This window comes from Hyperolius riggenbachi, chromosome 11 (genome assembly GCF_040937935.1).
Source record: "Hyperolius riggenbachi isolate aHypRig1 chromosome 11, aHypRig1.pri, whole genome shotgun sequence".
NCBI lineage: Eukaryota > Metazoa > Chordata > Amphibia > Anura > Hyperoliidae > Hyperolius > Hyperolius riggenbachi.
The window spans coordinates 82,991,139-83,012,838 of NC_090656.1; the positions used below are offsets into that span (position 1 = coordinate 82,991,139).

The 21,700-nt window shown below is 42.7% G+C and overlaps 2 protein-coding genes across 4 annotated transcripts in view; both read left to right on the plus strand.

Moving 5' to 3' along the window:
* Positions 1-21,700, plus strand: part of SPTBN2 (spectrin beta, non-erythrocytic 2) — a 322,588-nt gene that overhangs the window by 263,968 nt on the left and 36,920 nt on the right. For all 3 annotated transcript variants that reach the window (XM_068260592.1, XM_068260590.1, XM_068260591.1), the window contains 6 exons: positions 11,081-11,198; positions 11,910-12,068; positions 12,263-12,565; positions 12,928-13,081; positions 15,158-16,028; positions 19,592-19,729. In XM_068260592.1, coding sequence (XP_068116693.1) covers positions 11,081-11,198; positions 11,910-12,068; positions 12,263-12,565; positions 12,928-13,081; positions 15,158-16,028; positions 19,592-19,729 — 1,743 coding nt within the window. The remainder of the gene's footprint in view (positions 1-11,080; positions 11,199-11,909; positions 12,069-12,262; positions 12,566-12,927; positions 13,082-15,157; positions 16,029-19,591; positions 19,730-21,700) is intronic.
* On the plus strand, positions 997-3,678 carry LOC137538045 (uncharacterized). The gene is made up of 2 exons (XM_068259987.1): positions 997-1,201; positions 2,082-3,678. The coding sequence occupies exons 1-2, from the start codon at positions 1,175-1,177 to the stop codon at positions 3,438-3,440; spliced, it is 1,386 nt and encodes a 461-aa protein (XP_068116088.1). The 5' UTR covers positions 997-1,174; the 3' UTR covers positions 3,441-3,678.

Consider the following 21,700-nt stretch of genomic DNA (forward strand, 5'->3'; position numbering starts at 1 on the left):
GCCGTCACTTGCTTTACCATGGAAGATATCATAACCTACCGGGTATGAATGGAACTGAAGAACCTGACAAAGATATTACCACAGTTGGACAGGAACATCGTCTTCCTCCGGACATGTAAAAAACAAAACCTCCTTCCTAATGGCTTAAAGATCAAAAATCCTCTCTGCAACACCTAGGTATGTCACTGGCGTTGCAGACCGCCTGTGCACAATGACATTGGGAAGACTGCGGAACCACCTCTTCAGGATAAACTACAACAACAAGGGATAACGTCAGACCATACTTCACTTGTTTTGTAGAGATAGTGATCGAGCGTGTGTACAGAGCTTTACTTATTTGCAGCTTAGAGGTTGTAGACTTTGAGGTTTTTAGCTAGATTTCAGTCTCTAAAGTTGCTGCTCTTACTTCCTCTTTATGGCCTCTATTCAATTAAGTTTTGTCCTGAGTTCTATCCCCGGGAGATATTTTCATACCTTATAAATAGAATAGTTTTTTAAGGCACCAGCAAGCAAGAACATACTCAAAATAAGTATTTTTTTATATTTGTTTTACCCACTTTTTGGTACTTTTTCAGTTGCAAAGTGCTGAAGTGGTATTCTGAAGAGAAGATAAAAAATGATCTCCTAGGAGTAAACTCACAAAAAAAGTTAATTTTTCGTCCAACCCTCCAGGACAGTGACATTGAGATTTGGGCTCCGCCCCCCAGAAACAGGAAACACCCAGCGTGAGCTCTATAAATCTGTTCCCAGGTATCCACACCTCAGTTGTGTGTTTCCTTCCCTGGGAACATGAGCTCTGTAAAGGGAGCTAGCTGGTCAGCAGCCTGGGAGTGCTGAGGCTGGTAATAGTTCCCTGAGGGAGCCTGCTTCACTACCCTGGAGGGTTGGAATTTTGTTGCAGCAGAAAGCTCCTTACCTGCTTAAACAGGTTTTTCCCCTCTAGCAGCCACCTGAGCGGCTGTGCGTGCTAGAGGGAGGACAACGCGGAGCAGCCCTGACAGAGGTCCTGGACGCAGCGGTGGGGGAATATCGGCTCTGCACGGAGGAAGGATGGCTTTGCCCCCAGTCTAGCGGTACTTCCGCCGACGAGTGACTTCACCTCCGCATTTTGCGCGGCTGCAAAACAGCGTTGTGTGCGTTCCTTGTGGCACTTAGCGTTTGGCCTTTGCCGAGGATGGACGCACGAAAACTTCAGGATCAGGTAAGCCGGCGGAGATCTTGTGGGGAGCCGCGTTTGATCACGGTCTGACTGGTCGCCGCACTGGTCTGAGGTTTGATTATGCTGCTCAGATGTATTTAGTCAGCATATGAATGACAGTGGCTAGATCAAGGATATTTGCTGAAGCTGTCTTTTTGTGGTGGCACATTGTTGTTTAAAACCAGTTAAACATGGATAACTGCACTGATCTTAAGTTTAATTAATAGATCAGAAAAAGCATGTTAGACTACTTGGTGATTTGATTACTTAAATGGAGCAAGATGTTTGTTACCAGTTTAAGTATTGTAAAAGTCCTGATAGTTCAGAAAAGCATTTGTTCACATGTGACTGATTGGTTTTTGTGCAGCTCAATGTGTTTTGCATAAGTAATTGTTGCATAGCTACCTGAATGAATGTTAACTACATGGTGCATTCATTGTGGGGAGTGAGCTGGTTACTGGGTCAGCTGCATATAATGTTGGATGTTTTCCTTCTAAGTTTGCAGGAGGGATTTATTGGTGCAGTATCACCAAATATATTAAGTTTAAAAAAAAAAAAAAAAAAAAAAAAAAAAAAAAAAAATTTTTTTTTTTTTCCTCTCTCTCTCCTGCAATACATTTTAGCAGCTGTATGCATCTACATTCTGTCTAGATGAGCTACACTTGAATTGATATGCATCCTAAATTATCTGTCTGATTGCTGTACTTAAGCTTATTTTACAGATAATGATATTCATTTTTTGGGTAAACAGCTCACTATATACACAGAGTATATATGAATAAACATCACATCTGTTCAGGAGAGGATTTATGTGATTAATTACAGGCTTTAATGAATTATAGTAATTAATCTCATGGTATTATTCTCTTCATATATTTTTCAGGAGACTTCGGACTTATCCGATAGCTCTAACAGGTCCAGGAGTTGCCTTGTCTGTAAGGTTGTTTTGCCAACTAGCTGGACAAAAGCATCTTGCCAAGGATGTATTACAAAGTTAATTAATGAAGAGAATACTGCCTCCTGCAAAGAGTTTATGACTACCATGAGGCATGAAATGGTAGAAACATTTAGAGCATTCAGGGAAAATCTGCCTACAGGGTCAGCTCCTGTGGTACCTCCTGTGGCAGTTATTCCCAAGGAGAATCCTAAGCCAAGAAAAGCTCTTGTAAAAACTACAAGACGTTTAATTTCTTCAGATGAAGAAGAAGAAGAAGAGGAAATACAGGATGTTCTTCCTGGAGGACAGGTTAACAGGGATTTATCACAGGATGATATGTCAGATCAAAGTGATACGGATGAGAAACTTATGTTTTCAAGATTCAGATTTCCGGTGGAAGAGACTGATGAATTAGTGCGGGCTATTCACACTACCTTGAATATTAATCAGACCACTCCCGCTCCTGTGTCCATACATGATAAATTATATTCTGGTATGGATCCCACACCACATTTAAATTTTCCTGTACATCCCTCAACAAAAAACCTAATTAATACGCAATGGAAATACCCAGAGAAAAAACTTTTTATTTCCAGAGGGTTTAGAAAGCGATTCCCCTTTTCAGAAGAAGATGCAAAACTATGGGAAGGTTGTCCCAAGTTAGACGCAGCGTTCAGTCTAATGAATAGGGAGAATGAACTTGCTTTTGAGGATTTGGGTTTCCTTAAAGACCCAGCAGACAAGAAAATTGATTTGTCACTTAAAAAAGCTTATACAGCAGCAGTAACTAACTTTAAGCCTGCTGCAGCCACCACCTGTGTCTCTAGGACCACTTTATTATGGATAGAGAGGGTGGAAGAATTAGTTAAAACTGATGCTCCTAAAAAGGACATTTTAGAAGCTCTGAGTGTTGTTAAGAAATCTAATAATTATGTTACTGATGCTTCAACAGAGTCACTAAGAGTTACAGCAAAGACAACAGCACTAGTTAATAATGCCCGCAGAAATCTGTGGCTCAAGACATGGGACGGTAGCCAATCGTCCAAGTCTAAGGCATGTAATCTACCCTTTACGGGGGATCTGTTATTTGGCCCTCAGCTCCAAGAAGTCTTGGAGAAGACGGCAAGCAGGAAATTATCATTTCCGAAGAAAAAGAAATTCAAGCCGAATAGGCCCTTTTTTCGCCGCAATAACCAGGCGAGAGATAAAGGGGTCCAAAAAAGAAGGACTTGGCCAATTAATAAGGAAGGGCCTAGGAGGACTCCGCTGCATAAGCCAGCAGAGCCCCAAAGCAAGCACCAGTGACGCCAGGCTGAAAGTAGGGGGCAGGTTATCTCGCTTTTATCCAGAGTGGAGAAAGATAACCTCGAATCAATTCATTTTAGACCTAATAAAAGACGGGTACAAGATAAGATTCATAAAAAAGCCCCCGGTGAGATTTGTAAAGACTTTAATGCCGAAAGACAGAGAAGCCAGGATGGCATTACAGGAATTACTAAGAGACATGATGGACAGAAATGTCATAAAAGAGGTACCACCTCAGGAAAGAAACCGAGGGTTCTATTCTCGAATTTTTCTGATCAAAAAGCCAACCGGAAAATTCAGAATGATTCTGAACTTAAAACCACTAAACCCCTTTATTGTATACGAAAAGTTCAGAATGGAAACTGTATACGATGAGGAACTTACTGAATGCAGACGTGTTTATGGTGAACATAGATCTGACAGACGCTTATTGGCACATCCCAATCAGAAGGGAGTCTCAAAAGTACCTAAGATTCAGTGTACAAGGAGACGGTGGAGTGCTGCATTATCAATTCTCGTGCCTTCCTTTCGGAATATCTTCAGCACCAAGAGTGTTTACGAAAGTAATGGCAGAGGTGGTAGGAAATCTTCATCTCCAGAACATTATAATAATCCCTTATCTGGACGACCTATTAGTTCTAGCAGACAATGCGGTACTGCTTCAAAGAGATCTGAAGAGGGTGTTAGGTCAGTTAGAAACCCTGGGTTGGTTAGTAAATTACCAAAAGTCACATCTGGATCCATCCCAGGTGATCAAATTTTTGGGGTTCATAATAAATTCACCCCTTCAAAGACTGTTCTTGCCAGAGGACAAGGTGACAAAAGTGCAGTCGACAATAGTCAGCCTTCTAGAGGCAGACACCATCTCAGTACGGCAGTGCATGAGTATAGTGGGTCTTCTAACCTCAACAGCACCAGCAGTAGATTGGGCAATGGCTCACGTAAGAGTTCTCCAGAACTGGCTACTGGAAAACTGGAACAGAAATCAGGGCGATTTAGAAAGCGTGTTATCAATACCAACCTGGGTAAAGGAATCACTGCCTTGGTGGATGGATATAAAAAATCTTCAGTTAGGAAGACTATGGCGGTCTCCTCCAACAAAGATTATAACAACAGACGCAAGTTTGATGGGTTGGGGAGCCCATGTGGACGGACTATACCTGCAAGGGTCATGGACAGACCCAGTAAGGGGAGAGTCATCCAACTTCAGAAGCATGATAACGGCCAGATGGGGGTGGCCCGAAATAGACCTTTTTGCCAATCAGACGAACTCTCAGTGCAGAAGGTTTTTCTCTCTAGATCCGAAGGGAGCATGTGCAATAGATGCGTTGGCCCAAGATTGGATCTTCAGCAAAGCGTATGCCTTTCCACCAATCCCCTTGATTCCTCTTGTATTACAGAAGTTGAAACTGTCCAGAATGACTCTGATATTAATAGCACCAGATTGGCCAAAACGATCATGGTACCCGTTGTTACTAAAAATGCTGAAAAAAGATCCTTTACTCCTCCCTCAGGAGGAATTACTTTTAGATCAAGAGGAACACAGATGGGTACATGTTCCAAATCTGCATCTAAAAACGTGGTTTCTGAAAGGGATGTTCTGAAGTCCAAGGGCCTGTCAGACAGAGTGATCAAGACGGTTCTGAATAGCAGAAAGAAAGTAACCAGATCGATCTATTCTAAGTATTGGAAGACTTTTTTAGACTGGAAAAAGAGAAATAAAGTTAAAGACAATAAATTACCGACAATTCTTGAGTTCCTGCAAGATGGAATTGAGAGGGGTTTGGCCTTAAGTACAATTAAGGTACAAGTAGCAGCAATTTCTGTTTTCGTTGATAAGAAATTAGCCTTAGATCCCCTGGTGATCAGATTTATGAAATCGGTAGAAAGATCAAGGCCAATAGTTAAGAAATCATGTCCTAGGTGGGACCTATCTTTAGTTCTCAATGTACTTATGGAAGAGCCATTCGAACCTCTAGAAGAAATTTCGTTAAGGAATCTTACAATTAAAACCATATTCTTAGTAGCGATTACCTCTGCAAAAAGAGTAAGCGAATTAGAGGCACTAAGCAGTGATGAACAATTCTGTTCTATATTTGAAGACCGAGTGATATTGAAGACGGTAACTGATTTTTTACCAAAAGTATCATCAGTGTCTAATAGGGGGCAAGAGATAATATTGCCTACCTTCTGCAATAAAGCAGTTCATCCAAAAGAGAAGCAGTGGCACAAGCTGGATGTAAGGAGGTGCTTACTAATATACTTAAAAAGAGTGAAGCAACTCAGGAAAACAGACAGGTTATTTGTTAATTTCACTGGAAATAAAGTGGGAGAAAAAATGACCAAAGCTTCGATAGCAAGATGGCTCAAGGTTTGTATTGAGGAAGCTTACAAATTGAGGCAGTTGGAGTCACCTAAAGAGATCACAGCACACTCTACTAGAGCTATGGCAACCTCCTGGGCCTATAGAGCTGGGGCATCGGCATCAGAGATCTGCCGGGCAGCAACATGGAGGAGTGTCAACACGTTCGTCAGACATTACCGTCTAGATCTGATGACAGCAGGAGAACAGTCCTTCGGGAGGAAAGTTCTACAGGCTGTGGTCCCGCCCTAAGGTGGGTGATTCCTTGTTTATCATCTCAATGTCACTGTCCTGGAGGGTTGGACGAAAAAACCAGGATTACGACCTGGTAATTCTATTTTTGACAACCCTCCAGGACAGTCCTTAGTTCCCACCCGTTAAGCATCATGTATTTTGATGTGGGTAAGAAGTATTAGGGTATCCAGTATGACTAGGTTCAGGTCTTGTGCACAACTGAGGTGTGGATACCTGGGAACAGATTTATAGAGCTCACGCTGGGTGTTTCCTGTTTCTGGGGGGCGGAGCCCAAATCTCAATGTCACTGTCCTGGAGGGTTGTCAAAAATAGAATTACCAGGTCGTAATCCTGGTTTTCATATAACCAGAGAGAGATGATAGTGAAGTTTTTCTGTTGTGAGAATTGAAACTCTTTCACATGTTGGGTGCTTGCATGCTCCTGCAAACACTGCCTACCATATGTTACATGAGGTGGCTTTTCTACTTTATAACAGCTATGCAGCAGCAACCTACTGATGTGTGGCTATAAACTCCACCACTGACTTGCATTAAATAGCACCTAGATAGCGCTAATTCTTGTTCTCTGGCAGATCGGTTTAGCTGTCTGTATGAATTAGCCCTTAAGGTGGTCATACGCTTACAGATGGTCACTAGATTTGACCAAATCTGATCCAAGAGGGATTTTTTACTGTCAAATGCCCCCTACTGGCCAGACTGCTTAGTTCCTCACAATCTTCAGCCCACAGACCATACAATCTTGTGCATGCAATCGATGTGGTGGAGTAGCTGGAAAAGGGCAAACAGGCTGGCCAGGAGGGAACATGTGAAAATACCCAACAATTACTATGCACACTGTTACTGTAAACTGCCACCACCTTTCCATTATACAGGAATGGTTCCTTATGCCCATTCTAAGCCTGCGGCAGGGGAAAAAAAGTTGACACAACCTAATCTTGTTAAAACAATAGGGGTTCCTTAGGTAGCATCTCTCCAGAAAAGCAAGGTAACAGACTTTCCTGTATAAAATATTAACCTAATTTTTAATTTTATAATCTATATTTGGCTTTTGGGACAAGGGGCTGGTCCCCTGGGGAGCTTTAGGGCTTGATCTGGCAGCAGCTTCACCAAATGGTCCATTGAGGCTTGTTCACACCTATGTGTTAGCTTCCAGACTGGGCTGCCAATGTGCCTCCTCTCCAGACCCACCGCAGATGGACTCATTTGATTGATTTCAGCCAAAAGTTGATCAGTCAGGCCGCCCGTGGCATCGATTTCTAGCAAATTCATCGTAGTGGTTGATTGGCCGGATAATGATGGGAAAATTGATATGGCCATCTTTAGAGTTCACAACAAAGACTAGAGCGATGGTAGGATGAACAAGTCTCTAAATAGAAACTGAAGTTAGAGGTATGTAGTTACTAGATGAAGACTGTGATTCTTTTTAAAAGATAACTAGTACATTTGCTATACACCCATGCCTGTTATAGATTCTAAAAATTGCAATGAACAAGCCAAATCTTTTAGAGTTTAAAATGTTTCTCAGGTCCTAAGTGGTAATTAGACTGACTTAAGAATTAGAATTGCTGCCTGAATCCACATCCTACCTGTGTTTTTAGCAGATTATCGCCATGTATATCCATCTGTTCATAATCCCACATCCTCTGCTGTGCCAGAGCCTCTCCTGAGCAGAACAAAAGCATTTCCTCATCGCTAATCTTTTCCTTATTAAATGGTCTGTTTTCTACAAATCTTTCCAGCTATTTCTTGGTGCAGACTGACTACTTGTTTACTTAACACAAATCTGGGCAATAGAAGCTGAGCATATGATGAAACCATACATAATGGAAGCTTTCATTGATGTCCCTTTTTTAAAGAAGGCCAAGTATTTGGCTGTCCGGCTGATCTAAAAAAAAAGCTTGTTGTTTTAAAGCGGATCCGAGATGAAAAACTAACTATAACAAGTAACTTGTCTATACATCTTATCTAAAGTTTACACAGCAAATCTAGCTGCAAACAGTTTTAATAGAAAATGATTATTTCTTCCTGTGATACAATGACAGCAGCCATGTTGTTTGTAAACATTACACAGAGGCAGGCTTATCTGTATCTTGAGCAAAAAAATCTAATTCCCCCCCCCCCCGCCTCCTCCCGCCTCCCCTCTGTCTCCCCTCTGCCTCTGAAATCAATGGCTAGTAACACCTCCTCCTCCTGCCCAGACTGAGCTCCCATGAGCCCTTGCTACTGCCAAGGCTCTCTGAAAATCTGTGGGCGTGGTTTATTTAGTTTATAGGGAATTCGAGTATTAAAACAAAACAAAAAGTATTTGGCTTGAGGAATGCCCTATAAACAATAGGAAAGGAACACAATTATGCAATGTGTAAAAGTTCATCTCGGATCCACTTTAAGTCAAATCTGCAGTGAGAATGAACCTAGTGGAGTCACAGAGTACCCGATGTACATCCTTATTCTGGAGCTGTTATTGAAGAAATATTGAATGCAGAATGTCCTTGTGAGAGCCATGCAAGCTCCTAATACTTTGGACTTTCTTACTCTTCGGTAGTGCTTACATCTGAGCAAACGTATGGGTGTGGGTGTGTGTGTGTTTGCATTCCTCTGTCTAGACTCCACCACCTATATTCAGACACTGACCTATGCTGCACAGTTCTGTCTGGTGTGATTCTAAAGAGGGGTCCCCAACTTTCTTCCTTCTCTCAAATTTGCTTTGCCCTGCCCATCTAATATCACATGGGATTGGGCCAACAAGGGAGGATGAAGGCACACTTGAGTCACTCCCCTGTAACACACCCCAACCCAGCTCCATCCAACCATATGCCTACCTACACTGCTGTTAAAACCCTAGGAAGGACAGAAGTATATTACGCATGAAGACCCACAAAGCTGTGGCTTATGGCAATGTGGCAAATGTTGGCTTCCTCTTTTTCCATTAAAGAGAACATTCACAAAACTTGAGCTGGGTGTCACATTACCTGGATTTGTAACCTGAAAATCGCATAGCTACAGCTATTTTTGAATGATTTAAATACAAAAAGAAGGTGGGAGGGTGGGAACAACCAAGAGCCCACTGTGGTGTAGTATGTAAAGACAAAAACTGCTGAAATAATACTCAAGTGTGGGCTACCACTCATGCAACCACTGTAAATGCAGGTGGTGAGGTTAGACCCAACTCCACTCTGGTTAAGTCTGAAGTAGCAAGAAAGGGGTCACACCCCTCCACCAAGGGTGGACAACAGCTTGACTCATCTAGGATAAACCGATGCGCCAAAAAAAGAATAAAATACACTATAAAACGGTTTCAAAATGGGAGGCAGTGGTGGACTTACCATGGGTCTATTTCAATATACAACACAATTTTATTGGAATTTACCCCACTTTGTTGCAAAGATTTTGAGAGTTGTCCATGCTTTTTCTGGCAATAGGGGAGTAACTTGGAGATCTCTCTCAGTGCATGGGCGCTCATACATAGTGGATGCCTGCACCTTAGAAATGGGTAAAATAATGTAAGCACTAGGTGTGGTTATAGAAATGCTAATGATTCTGAGTAGGTGCAAAATGTATGTAAATTTATGCAGCTTGGAAATGGACCACTCACATGCAGCACTTTGTGTTTCATCGACTATCCGTATTTTATCCGTATTTTACTAGTCAGACCAGCAGATGGAGTTCCAGGAAATAAAGCATTCATTTCGGAAATTTCATATGTTCCTAAAATTGTATTTCTAATTCTGCATATGATGACCAGAAAGCAAGAAATTTGGGTGCCAATAGCAAATTAAGTTTGGGCGCTGCTGTAGGTGACTATAGAAATATCATCAATCGGGAAATTGTAGCTATATACTACCACGTGAAGGAAATGGACTAAAACCGGTAATACATACATGCCAAAATAATAATTAGATGAGAAAAATATGAAACATTAATAAACGTCGACTTCATATATTAAATTAATAAATCCAAAATGTTAAAAGTGCATGGGATGGCCACCCCCCCCCCCCCTCATACATATCATGCTAACCTGCGCACACACCACCCCACAAAATGCAGCAAACAACGGTGTAATGTTAAGATGATCAAAAATTCAAATGGTAAGCCAAATGAGAATAGCATACAGTAGCTGTATAATCCTGTCAATGCCTCAAAATTATGAATCAGTGATGGTCTAGCCAGGTTACAATAGCATAAATGCTTGAGTACAGTCACAGGCAGAATTGCATAAAGCTACAAGACAGTCCTGCAATTAGCAGAGCAAGTGCATTCATGAATGCAGTGGCTAGGCTGCTGTTCAGATCCACAGTCATACGCAAAAGCACATAAAACTGTACAACAGTTCTGCCAATAACGCAGCCATTGATTGTACAGTGAATGCCGTATTAGAGTTGATCCAGCATCTCACCAGACCTTGCAGTTGGTACCAAAACCATAGTGGTACTCAGGGAAACATGGTGGGTCTGTGAATAGGCAACCATGGGCATCACAGTCCTGTATGTAGATCCAGATGACTCGGGCACAGTGTGCACTGCTGGTTGTGGCTCTTCAGAGTGACAACAGAACAGTGCAGTGGTGGCTCGGGATACCTTCGGGCGAGGTGCCAGGCTAATAAAAATCACCCCCTTACAGTCCTGTGTGCGGCTTTGCCAGAATGGCGGCGTAGCGTCCCATGTGTCGGAAAAACTACAGACCATTTTGCCAGCTTCTGGCTTCTACAAAATTTTGTAACCGTAGTTTGCATTGTGGATGGCCCGCTGCAACCAATATTTATCAGGCGCTAAAATTTACCCCATTGTAATCTCCATAGGCGCCACCCAATCTGTTTTTTTATTCCCCCTGTGGAAGAGGGAGGAGGGGGGGGGGGGGTGTTTAAGGTTAGCTGTGAGTGGGTGTTGGTGGTTAAGGTTAGCTGGGGGGTGTTAAGGTTAGACATCGGTGATAATAGTAGGAGGGTTGAGGTAGTCCTGTTCCTTACATTTCTAAATTGTTGCATAATTTGACACTCTTTAATGTACTGTCTTGTTGGTTTTGTTTAGGTTCACGGAGAAAGGAAATTTGGAAGTTCTTCTTTTTACCATTCAGAGCAAAATGAGAGCAAATAATCAGAAAGTGTATACTCCCAGAGAAGGAAAACTGATATCCGATATAAACAAGGTAATTAATGATGAAGTTTCATCTCCACACATCTCAAAGTGCCTAATTTTGTGACTGTGTGTGAAACAAGGTTTCTGCAGCAATCTGTCTCAGGACTCTTGCACACTACATGTGATTCCATTTGTTTGTTTGTTTTTCGGAATAAAAAATCGGCCCGTATTAAAAATCTGAATCGCATGTAGTGTGCAAGAGGCCTTCAAACCATTGTCCCATAGACCTAATGCTGGGAATACACCATGATTTTTTTCGCCAGATGGCTCTATCTGATTTTGATCATTTTTCTGAAGGATTTTTGTGAATGGAAATTGTTCCGAAAAACAATCAGCAAATCGATCGCCCAGTAAGTCTGCCTAGCAGAAGTGGAGTCCCAGTCACCAAGAAAATCCTCCATACACATTTTGTATTGTCCTCAAATTAGGCTTACCTTGTAAAAATATATTTTGCGGAGATACTTTAAAGGAGTTTTTACTACCCTGACCTCATTCTTGCCCCACTGTTCTATATGGTCAGCAAGGGAGGGGCTGACTCTGTCCTGCACAAATAGTCTATTGAGAGACCTGCTTGATTAGCATATATATATACACTGCATAATAAGTTAATGCCTACGCACAGCTGGGAAAAGATTTATGCCTGGCGGTGGGCTTTTATACTGCTTTTTTTGCTGTGTTTGCTGTTGATTAAAGTTTTTACATTATCCTCTGTTTCTTTCAGGCCTGGGAGCGGCTAGAGAAGGCTGAACATGAGAGAGAACTTGCACTGCGCAATGAGCTGATTCGCCAGGAAAAACTAGAGCAACTGGCAGCTAGGTTTGACCGTAAGGCAGCAATGAGGGAAACCTGGCTTAGTGAAAACCAGCGTCTTGTCTCACAGGTATTTGAGTTGATTCTTTAGCTTTGTATTTTTCATGCTATTTTACCTTCCTATTATAAAATAAAGTAGCTTATGAAATCAAATTTATTTGGGGGTTGGTTCAAACAAACTCAAGACTTTTATTCTTTGTGGAGGAGGTATACCCAATGTTAGAAAGCCTCTTTTAGTCCTCCTATCCCCTTTATGTCTTTTAGGATAACTTTGGCTTGGACTTGGCGGCAGTTGAAGCTGCAGTACGTAAGCATGAAGCTATTGAGACGGATATCATTGCATACAGTGAGCGTGTGCAGGCAGTGAATGCCGTCGCAAATGAATTGGAGGCAGAGAATTATCATGACATTAGAAGGATTTTGGCTCGCAAAAGCAACGTCTCCCGGTTATGGGATTACTTGAAGGAGCTAGTGGCAGCCAGACGGCAGAGGCTTCTCATGAACCTAGAGTTGCAGAGGATGTTCCAAGATCTTCTCTATATCATGGACTGGACAGATGACATGAAGGTATGAAAGAAGTCTGTAAAGAATCTTGTGAGCTTTTTATCTATTTGCCTTGTAAGGCCCTATGCAGACATTTGATGGTTAAAACAGTCGGGTATCCTCCCTACTTTCTGCAACAAAGAAAACTTTGCCTTCTGGCAGTCTGCTGTGGCTGAAACTTTTGGCCAATTACTGCAGCTGCTTCTCCTGTGCCCACCCCTCCATAGGATAGTACATATGCTTGGCATGACTTGAAAGACCATTAATGGGCTGCTGAAAGACTGTCCTCCAAAACAATCACTTCAGACAGTGAACGCAAATGTCTGTATGGAGGCTTAAGTGTATGTTGGAAGATCATAACATAACAATGGGTTTTTTCCATGTAGGGTCGTCTGCAGTCAGAAGATTATGGCAAACATCTCCATGGGGTTGAAGATCTGCTCCAAACTCACACTCTAGTGGAGGCTGATATAGCTGTACAAGCAGAACGGGTGAAAGCAGTTACAACAGTTGCTCAGAAATTTATGGCAGATGGTGAAGGTATGTTGGATTACTAACGAAAGGGAATAAGACCTGTAACTTTCATGCCTCTATCGCAGAACAGACATAACGTTGCATATTTGATAAACCATATCCAACCAGCAAATCTAGTAAGGCTCACTCAACTCTCTAAAAATAATGAAGACCACGATTTCAACATTAAGATAGAATTATTATTGTTATTGATTTATATAGCGCCAGCATCTTTCATGGTGCTGTACAACAGGGTAAAAGGTATAACAATACAATAGTTAACAGAGCAAGACAGTGGTGGATTACGGCTTATGCAGTGAACAAATCAATTACAAAGTTTTACATAATGGTGGAAGATATGGCTGCACATTACACAGCATTGTGAGAAAAAAAGGGGAAGAGAGCCTTGGCCAATTGGCCTTATAGTCTACAGGGTTAGAGAATCGAACAATAGGTGAAGGGAAGCGGTGTATCAGATGTTACAATTGTAGATGGTATCCTAAGTGAGAGAGTGTGCCTGCCTGAAGAGGTGAGTTTTCAGGTTGCGCCTAAAAAGGTTTAGTGTGGGTGAGTGGCGGATCTGCTGAGGGAGGGTGTTCCAGAGGAGAGGAGAGGATTGAGAGAAGTCTTGTAAATGCGAGTGGGAAGAGGTAACCAGAGAGGAAGACAGGAGAATATTCTTAGTAGAGCGGTGATTGCGTTTAGGATGGTAACTGGAAATAAGTTTATTTAAATAAGAAAGCTAGGTTGTAAAGTGCTTTTGTAGGCAGGATTTTGAATTGTATCCTTTTGTGTAGCTGGCAGCCAGTGAAGCAACTGACAGAGGGGGATGGGGCTGGATAAGTAGGAGAGGTGGAGGAGTCATGCAGCAGAGTTCATGATGGACTGTTGCGGGGTCAGACGTTTAGCGGGTAGGCCACAGTGCAGAGAGTTGCAGTAGTCTAGATAGGAGATAATCAGGGCATGCACAAGAAGTTTAATAGTGTCCTGTGTGACCAAATGGTAGATGCAGGAGATGTTTTTTTAGGTGGAAATGACAAGAAGATAGTTTGTCAATGTGTGGTCCAAAATTATACCTAGGCAGCGCATTTGGGGGACAGGGGTTATTATAAAGGCATAAAAGCTGCCAAGAGACCTTGTTCAAATCTGGAAAGAATTTCATAGTATTCTGAGCCTCGGCTGATCAGACCTTGCTTGGGAGACGTAGTGTTTCCCCCTCGGATTAGATTTTTTTCAAATATTGCAGGTCGTTGCCTCTGCCTTTCTACCACCCTTTTTCTATGGCATGTAACATAAAGGCAAAAAAGCAGAACTGGAATAACCTAAAAAAATAAGAGTTTCACTTACCTGGGGCTTCTGTCATCCCCCTGCAGCCGACCTGTGCCCACTGCATCTTGGACCGATCCTCCTTTCCCCCTCCACGGCTCACTTTTCTTCATGCAGTGGAAGCCGACTTCTAAGTCGACGTCCACTGCGCCCTCGCCACACGTATTCTCGTACCCATTCCCGTACCCAGGAGCGCCCTGCACAGGCGCAGTATGAGATAATCTCTACTGCACTTGTGCAGTGCTCTCCCGGTGACGGGAGCATGAACGGGAACGCGCACGGCCAGGGCCGCACAGGCGCAGTGCACTCCAACTGCGTGAAGTGAAACTGAGCGGCGGCGTGGGAACGGAGGATCGTATGGTAACTTCGTGGACACAGGTCGGCTGCAGGGGAATGTCAGAGGCCCCAGGTAAGTGAATTTTTTTTAAGGTTATTTCAGTTCCACTTTAAGTGAAGTGAAGGTGTTTGGGTGTATGTAGCTTATCAAGATCCTAGATCATTTCATGCACTTTATGTACCAACTTGTATCTGTACTTACGTCAAATATCTTGAATTCTACAATGATTCAAATAGCTGTCTGCAATGTTGCACTTTCATTTGTGGCCTCCTACATCTCTATTTACCATTAATTCAATGGAGCTAAAATTTGACTCAACAAAAGTATGAATGTATGAGTGACTAACGACGAAGAAAGAGTAGAACAAAATCTATTCTAATGGAGTTAAGACTCATATGATAGTAAATCAATGCAGCTTTCATTTACTTCTTTTGTCCTAGGATATAAACCTTGTGATCCAGAGCTGGTGAGGAAACGAGTGCAACTTTTGGAACAGCGCTACGCAGAATTATGTGAGCTCTCTGCAGCTCGAAGGTCAAAACTAGAAGAATCCCGTCGACTTTGGAAATTTTTCTGGGATATGGGTGAAGAGGAGGCCTGGATACGTGAACAAAGTCGTCTTCTGCTATCTGATGACCACGGTAAGGACCTCACCAGTTCCTTGAGATTATATAGCAAACACAATGCTTTCCAAGATGAAATGATTGGACGGCATGGGCCTTTGCAGCAGACAGTGGCCGAAGGAGAAAAACTGATTGCGGAAGGTCATTTTGGAGCTGGTGAGATTAAAGAAAAGATAGCAGAAGTTAAAGATCAGTGGAAAGAATTGGAAGCTTTGGCTGAAGATAGGGAACGTAAATTAAAAGAAGCCTACAGTTACTACCAGTTCCAAGCTGATGCTAATGATGCAGAAGTGTGGATTTTAGATACCTTGCGCCTAGTTTCAACAAGCGATGTGGGCCATGATGAGTACTCAACACAGACACTGATTAGGAAACATAAGGACATGGAAGAGGAGATACTCAACCACCGACCAGCTATTGACACCTTGCATGAACAGGCTCGTAGCCTTCCACCAGCTTACTCTCAGTCTCCAGAGGTTGATGGAAGACTTCCAGCTTTGGAGCAACGATATGAAGAGCTGGTGACCTTAGCTGCTCACCGCAAGCAGGCACTTCAAGACTCCTTAGCTCTTCATAAAATGTTCAGCGAGGCTGATGCTTGTATTCTGTGGATAGATGAGAAAGAGCAGTGGCTTAACGTAATGGAGATTCCAGAAAAGCTAGAAGATCTGGAAGTAGTCCAACAAAGGTAAGTCTTTTGATGTGTATATTCTGGCAAGCGTAAAGGGTTTTACAACCTATTAAAAAATATTTGTAATTATTTTTAGCTTTCCTCAGAAAAAAAAGAACTCCTTAAAGAGACTCTGAAGCGAGTCTAAATCCACGTTTTTAACTTCTATTTATGTTAAGCACTATAGCTAGTGCTAAAACGCTACATCCCCACGGCAAAACGAAGGGTTTATACCCCCGTAATCCCCCTGTGCAAAATCCACGACTTTCGTGGTCGTGGATTTTGCTGCCCATGGAGGCAGAGCTTTGAACTGCAGCTCTGCCTACATGCGCGTCAATCTGCCCGCAGCTCTGCCTCAAGCAGGAAGCGCTCCCCGCACTTAGCACTGGGGATTTGGGGGGTATAAACCCCTCGTTTTGCCGCGGGGATACAGCATTTTAGCACTAGCTATAGTGCTTAACATAAATAGGAGCTAAAAACGTGGATTGAGACTCGCTTCAGAGTCTCTTTAAGAACTAGAGAATGCTTTGCATGCATGTTCTGATCAATAATGCAGATAAAACGCATTCTTGACCTTGGTTTTCATCACCTTTCAAACCAAATCCAGAGTTTCAGCAATGTAGTATGCATGGTAGCAGCTTGTTTGGTCATGCTAGCTTTTACATGTTTGCATTAAAATGTCAGTACTGCTTTAAAGGTAGCCATACACTACTCCAAAAAAGGGTGTTGGGACAGCACTCAAATGATGCAGGGGTCAGGCTTGCAACGGATCCACCCTTGTGCCACCCGGGTTAGTAATCCAAATCTTTCAAGACGATCCAGCACAGCTCTTTTACCAAAAGGTTTACTTTATTGGATCTTGCAAAACATACATGTAAAAAGCTGCTACAGTCCACCATTTCGGACCACCATAGTCCTTGCTCACGCCACACAGCCAACTGTGCTAGTGCAGATTCACACCTTATATAGTCACATTCTAAAACATGGCAACCAATCCAAATCAACATGTAAATGACCGGACCTGATGGGGAACTAGAGGGACTGACCTCACAGTCACACCCCACAACACTATTGGTCAATCAGTCATGGTGTCACAAGAACTATGTATACATACAAAAAACAGCAATAAATGTGATCAGAAAGGAGCACTAATTACCTACATGTCGATTTGGATTGGTTGCCATGTTTTAGAATGTGACTATATAAGCTGTGAACCTGCACTTGCACAGTTGGCTGTGTGGCTTGAGCAAGGACTATGGTGGTCCGAAACGGTGGACCGTAGCCACTATACAGCTTTTTACTTGTATGTTTTGTAAGATCCAATAAAGTAAACCTTTTGGTAAAAGAGCTGTGCTGGATCGTCTTGGAAGATCTGCCATACACTACATGACTTGGTGGCCGATCAACCATCTGATTTGATAATTATTGAATCGAATGAAAATCAGTGCCACCAAGAGCATGCCTGATCAACAATGCTAGCAATTTCGGACGAAATTGGTCGCACGCATCAATTGGACATGCTGCAATGGTCATGCCATGGTCATGGTCGATTGGGTTTGCAACGGTAATGGTGATCGATATCTGGTTGAAAACTCTGGCACTTGTCCCCCTAGTGTATAATTGTGCCCCCGTGTATTACCTGTCCTATGTCGCCCACCCGCACGGTGCCCATCCGTCTTCAGAATCCCGCTCCTCCATTTGTGCTATACACGCCGCTGGTGTATAGCATATGGCGCATGTGTGACGTCATCTTAGTGTATATGTCTATATACACTAGGGGGGCAGCGGCAAGACCTCTTATTTGGACGATTACTGAGCGATTTCATGCCAGAATCAGCCTGCAGTGTATAGGCAGCCACCAGATTCGATCACAGAGAGATCTGTCTCTTTGTCGAATCTGCTCATCATTGCAGGACCTATGGGCACCTTTAGTGTCCATGAAAATTTGGCAGCCAATCCCTAGTCGGCATTCAGTAGTCTAAATATATAAAGCTAAGAAAAGGTGGGGGGAAAGGCTGCGCATCCCTAAACACATGTTGCAATCAAATGGTTAATCGCACAGGCATACACCGCCTCTGCCAGACTGAAAAATGCATGCCCTGCATCCAAGACAAGTGCTAACATTTATTAAACTAGGAGGTACTTTAGCTTCCAATATGGTTTGCATGCAAAGTATATTATACTAGACACTTGCGCCACGGTGAGGCAAAGCTCCGGGCAAGTGACCTAACCTAAGTTTAAAACCTCGGGAGCAGCTAAGCAAAAAAAAGTGTAACTTACATTTTGTTGAACAGCGAGGAGAACGCCAGCGCATTCCACTAAGGCTGCATCTGAAATGCATATGATTTGCATCTGAATTGAATGCGAAGTGTGCAGAAAATCTATTTAGGTGCTGCACACTGAGCTGGTGGTCATTTCAGATGCAGTCTTAGTGGAATGCGCTGGCGTTCTCCTCACTGTTCAACTAAATATATAAAGCGCTTGTAGTATATAATGTTACTTACCAGCACTGTGCAATGATAATGACATGTTAAACCAAAGAAAGAAGTTGAAAGGCGCTACTCTTTTTCCCTATCCTCTCGACCTATCAGCTTCTTAGTTCTCAGGGTGTGGGGTGTCCCCTTAGCCCCCACCAAATGACAACAATAAAAAAAAAAAAAAAAGAGAACAGCGCTCGTATCTAAGTTTTTAGTTGCTTGCATGTTTATTTATCTTTATATAAAATTCCTGTTTGTTTCAAAATAAAAGAATAAGATCATAAAAATCATACACTATTTCTCAGGAATTCCTCAAGAAATTTCTCATCTGTAAACTCCTACATGTATGTTATAAGAATGGAATTAGACAATAAGCCCCATTCATGTCCGCATACGTACTGCCATGCACACAATGGAGCCACCTGAATCTCTGTTAAAAATGTTTCCCCATATAAAAATCTCAGAGAGAATCTGTGCAAATGAATATTCTAGGCAAGTCTTTTTGTATATATAATTCACTCCCCTCCGTTTTTTAGGAAAGTTTTCCCCCCTCAGTGAGGAGCGCTGCAGTCACTTACGTGTCTTGCAGACTTATTGATGTCCCATGCGGGCTCCGGCCGGTAGCCTTGCAAGCAAAAATCTTTTCTAGCTCTGTCTCGCCGCTTCCTCCGGTATAGCGTCCGCCAATAATCCTCTAGCGGCTTCGTTCGTTCCGGCTGTGCGGCTTCCGGGTGGTTGGCTAGCTGGGAGTGACGTCGCTTCCCTTCCGGGCTCCTGCGTCCCACTCTGCATTCCAATGCGGCCGCTGCTGTCAGAGCTTGAATGGGTCTTATTGTCTAATTCCATTCTTATAAGATACGTGTAGGAGTTTACAGCTGAGAAATTTCTTGAGGAATTCCTGAGAAATAGTGTATGATTTTTATGATCTTATTCTTTTATTTTGAAACAAACAGGAATTTTATATAAAGATAAATAAACATACAAGCAACTAAAAACTTAGATACGAGCGCTGTTCTCTTTTTTTTCTTTTTTAATGACATGTTAAATGTCTTTAGTATATATCGTTGTATAGCATGTTTAAATTCGGCTTTGCTTTCTTTGAAGGTTTGAGACACTGGAGGCAGAGGTGAACAATTTGGCATCCAGGATAGCATCCGTAAATGAAGTAGCTGGACAACTGCTTAGCACTGACCAAAGAAACGAAGAGAGTATTCGAGACCTGCAGAATCAGTTAAATGCCCGGTGAGAATAATTTACTATTTTCTTCCTTAAACTTCTTGCTTTGGAACTCTGGTGCAGAGTGTAGTCTGAGACATTGAGAGGATGTGGCCGGGCTGAAAAAGGCCTAGTCAGCTGAGTGTACAGAACTACTAAATTTCCCTGCTAGTGTCATCACAAACAGTACAGATGCGGTGTTAAGGTGTGTACACACTGTCACAGACCGTAAGGCCGGTCTGCGGATGGGGTAAATTGATCAGCGTCAGAAATCCTCTCACACGGTCATTTATTGATCATGAAGGGTAACTCGCGTTCGCAATTTGATGAACTGACTCGCGAAGGAAGTGTTCGGATGTCAACGGATTCACCTCACACATACAATTCAAAGATCTGCCACCAAGCTAGTTACACAGCCCGCTACTGTAATTATACTAGGACTTGGAGAACGCTCTATTAACCCCTAGCAGTATGCAGGAACCTGGGTCAGATCGTTATATCTGGGCTGGGTTCTCGCATACGGGTTATAAAGGCACACTTCTATTAAACACAGGGTAGCGATTTCAGGAGAATAGGTACGATTGTGTATGTTCAGCAACAGGTCATAACCGCTAAACGATTTTTAAAACGTTTAATAACAAAAATGCAATACGTTCAGTTATATACACCAATTAACATATATACACAGAGCTTAAAAATAAAAAGGAATAAAATCAGAAAATTCTTACTTAGTTAGCTGAGCAGTCCATTTGAAGAATGAAGAAAAATAGTCCAGTTTAAAAGTAGGCATTCAGGTTAAGAGTCCGTGAACATTGCAGGCGCCGGCTCTCCTTAAGCGCCTGCATGGACGTTCCTGGTCGATTAAATTTGGAGAACTCGGCAGGTTTGGTCCCGCCCCACTTTTATAGGACCTGAGTTTTGGGGCTGTCACTACCTGGAAAGTAGGTGTGTTTAAGGCGGGGTTACCTCCTTATCAGCAGGTTGCCGCCCCCAGACTCAGAGCAGGAAAATGTACCAATTATTAATAATCTGTGTAACTCCGCCCCAGATTGGCGCATCGCAAATCCGAGACTATATTCATAAGCGGCCTGCGACCCTGTATTAAACGAGGCTATACTAGTCTATCGCATTCGCTCTATGCAGGCCGGATACAGTGGTTTCTCTACTGATTCTTGATAGTTAGGAAATTGCAATTCAGGTGAATGATAGAACTGATTTCTAGGTATCAGGAAATGTAATTTTTGTCTTGCTGTGCCAAACCTATTTTGAATTATTAATAAATTAAAGTTCTCTTTGTTTGAAGCTTATGAGGTTGGTGGGAATTTTTATCTCAGCCGGTTTGAGCTGGCTTGGAGACATGAGCTGGGTAGCCAAATGGCTTTACCCAGGGGGGTTACCCACGTGTGAAATTCTTTCCTGACCTGACACAGGATGTGGGGGGAAGGTTACTGTACTCTCTGCAATGCTTTCAGAGGAGGAAAAGAGAAAGGAAAGGCATTTTTTGTACAGTTACACAGCACTGACAGTGATGGTTCGGAACCATACGAAAATCGTTGGTGATTACGCACACGACTTTCCGTAATGTTCGCCACACATACCTTTTACTCGTGTCGCCCATCGGGGATCGTGACCCGATCACTTAAAGTGACTTTACTGGTCGGCCTGTACAGACCGTGTGTCAGCTATATAGCTGACATGTTCTGATGCTATGAAAGGAGGGGGGGGGGAGGGAATGACAGATCGGCGGGAGTGATATCACGCGGGGGACCTGGTGCAGACAATGCGATCTTCCGTCACGGGGGCAATTTGATCCGCCGCGCAGATTGGTTGGGGTCGTGGTACAGATCTTTTAAGTGAACCTGAGGTGTAAAAAAAAAAAAAAAAAAAAAAAGACGACATAAACTATTTTATTTATCCTCCCACTCCCAAAAATGACTTTTTAAAATAAATGAACTATTGACCTTTTTCTGTCTCTCCCCATCTCTCCCCAGCCTCAAA

Bases quoted from the DNA above. Each gene is read 5' to 3' on its own strand.
- LOC137538045 (XM_068259987.1), top strand. From the start codon at position 1,175: ATGGACGCACGAAAACTTCAGGATCAG. The intron at 1,202-2,081 runs GTAAGCCGGCGG...TATATTTTTCAG, and splicing joins CACGAAAACTTCAGGATCAG to GAGACTTCGGACTTATCCGA.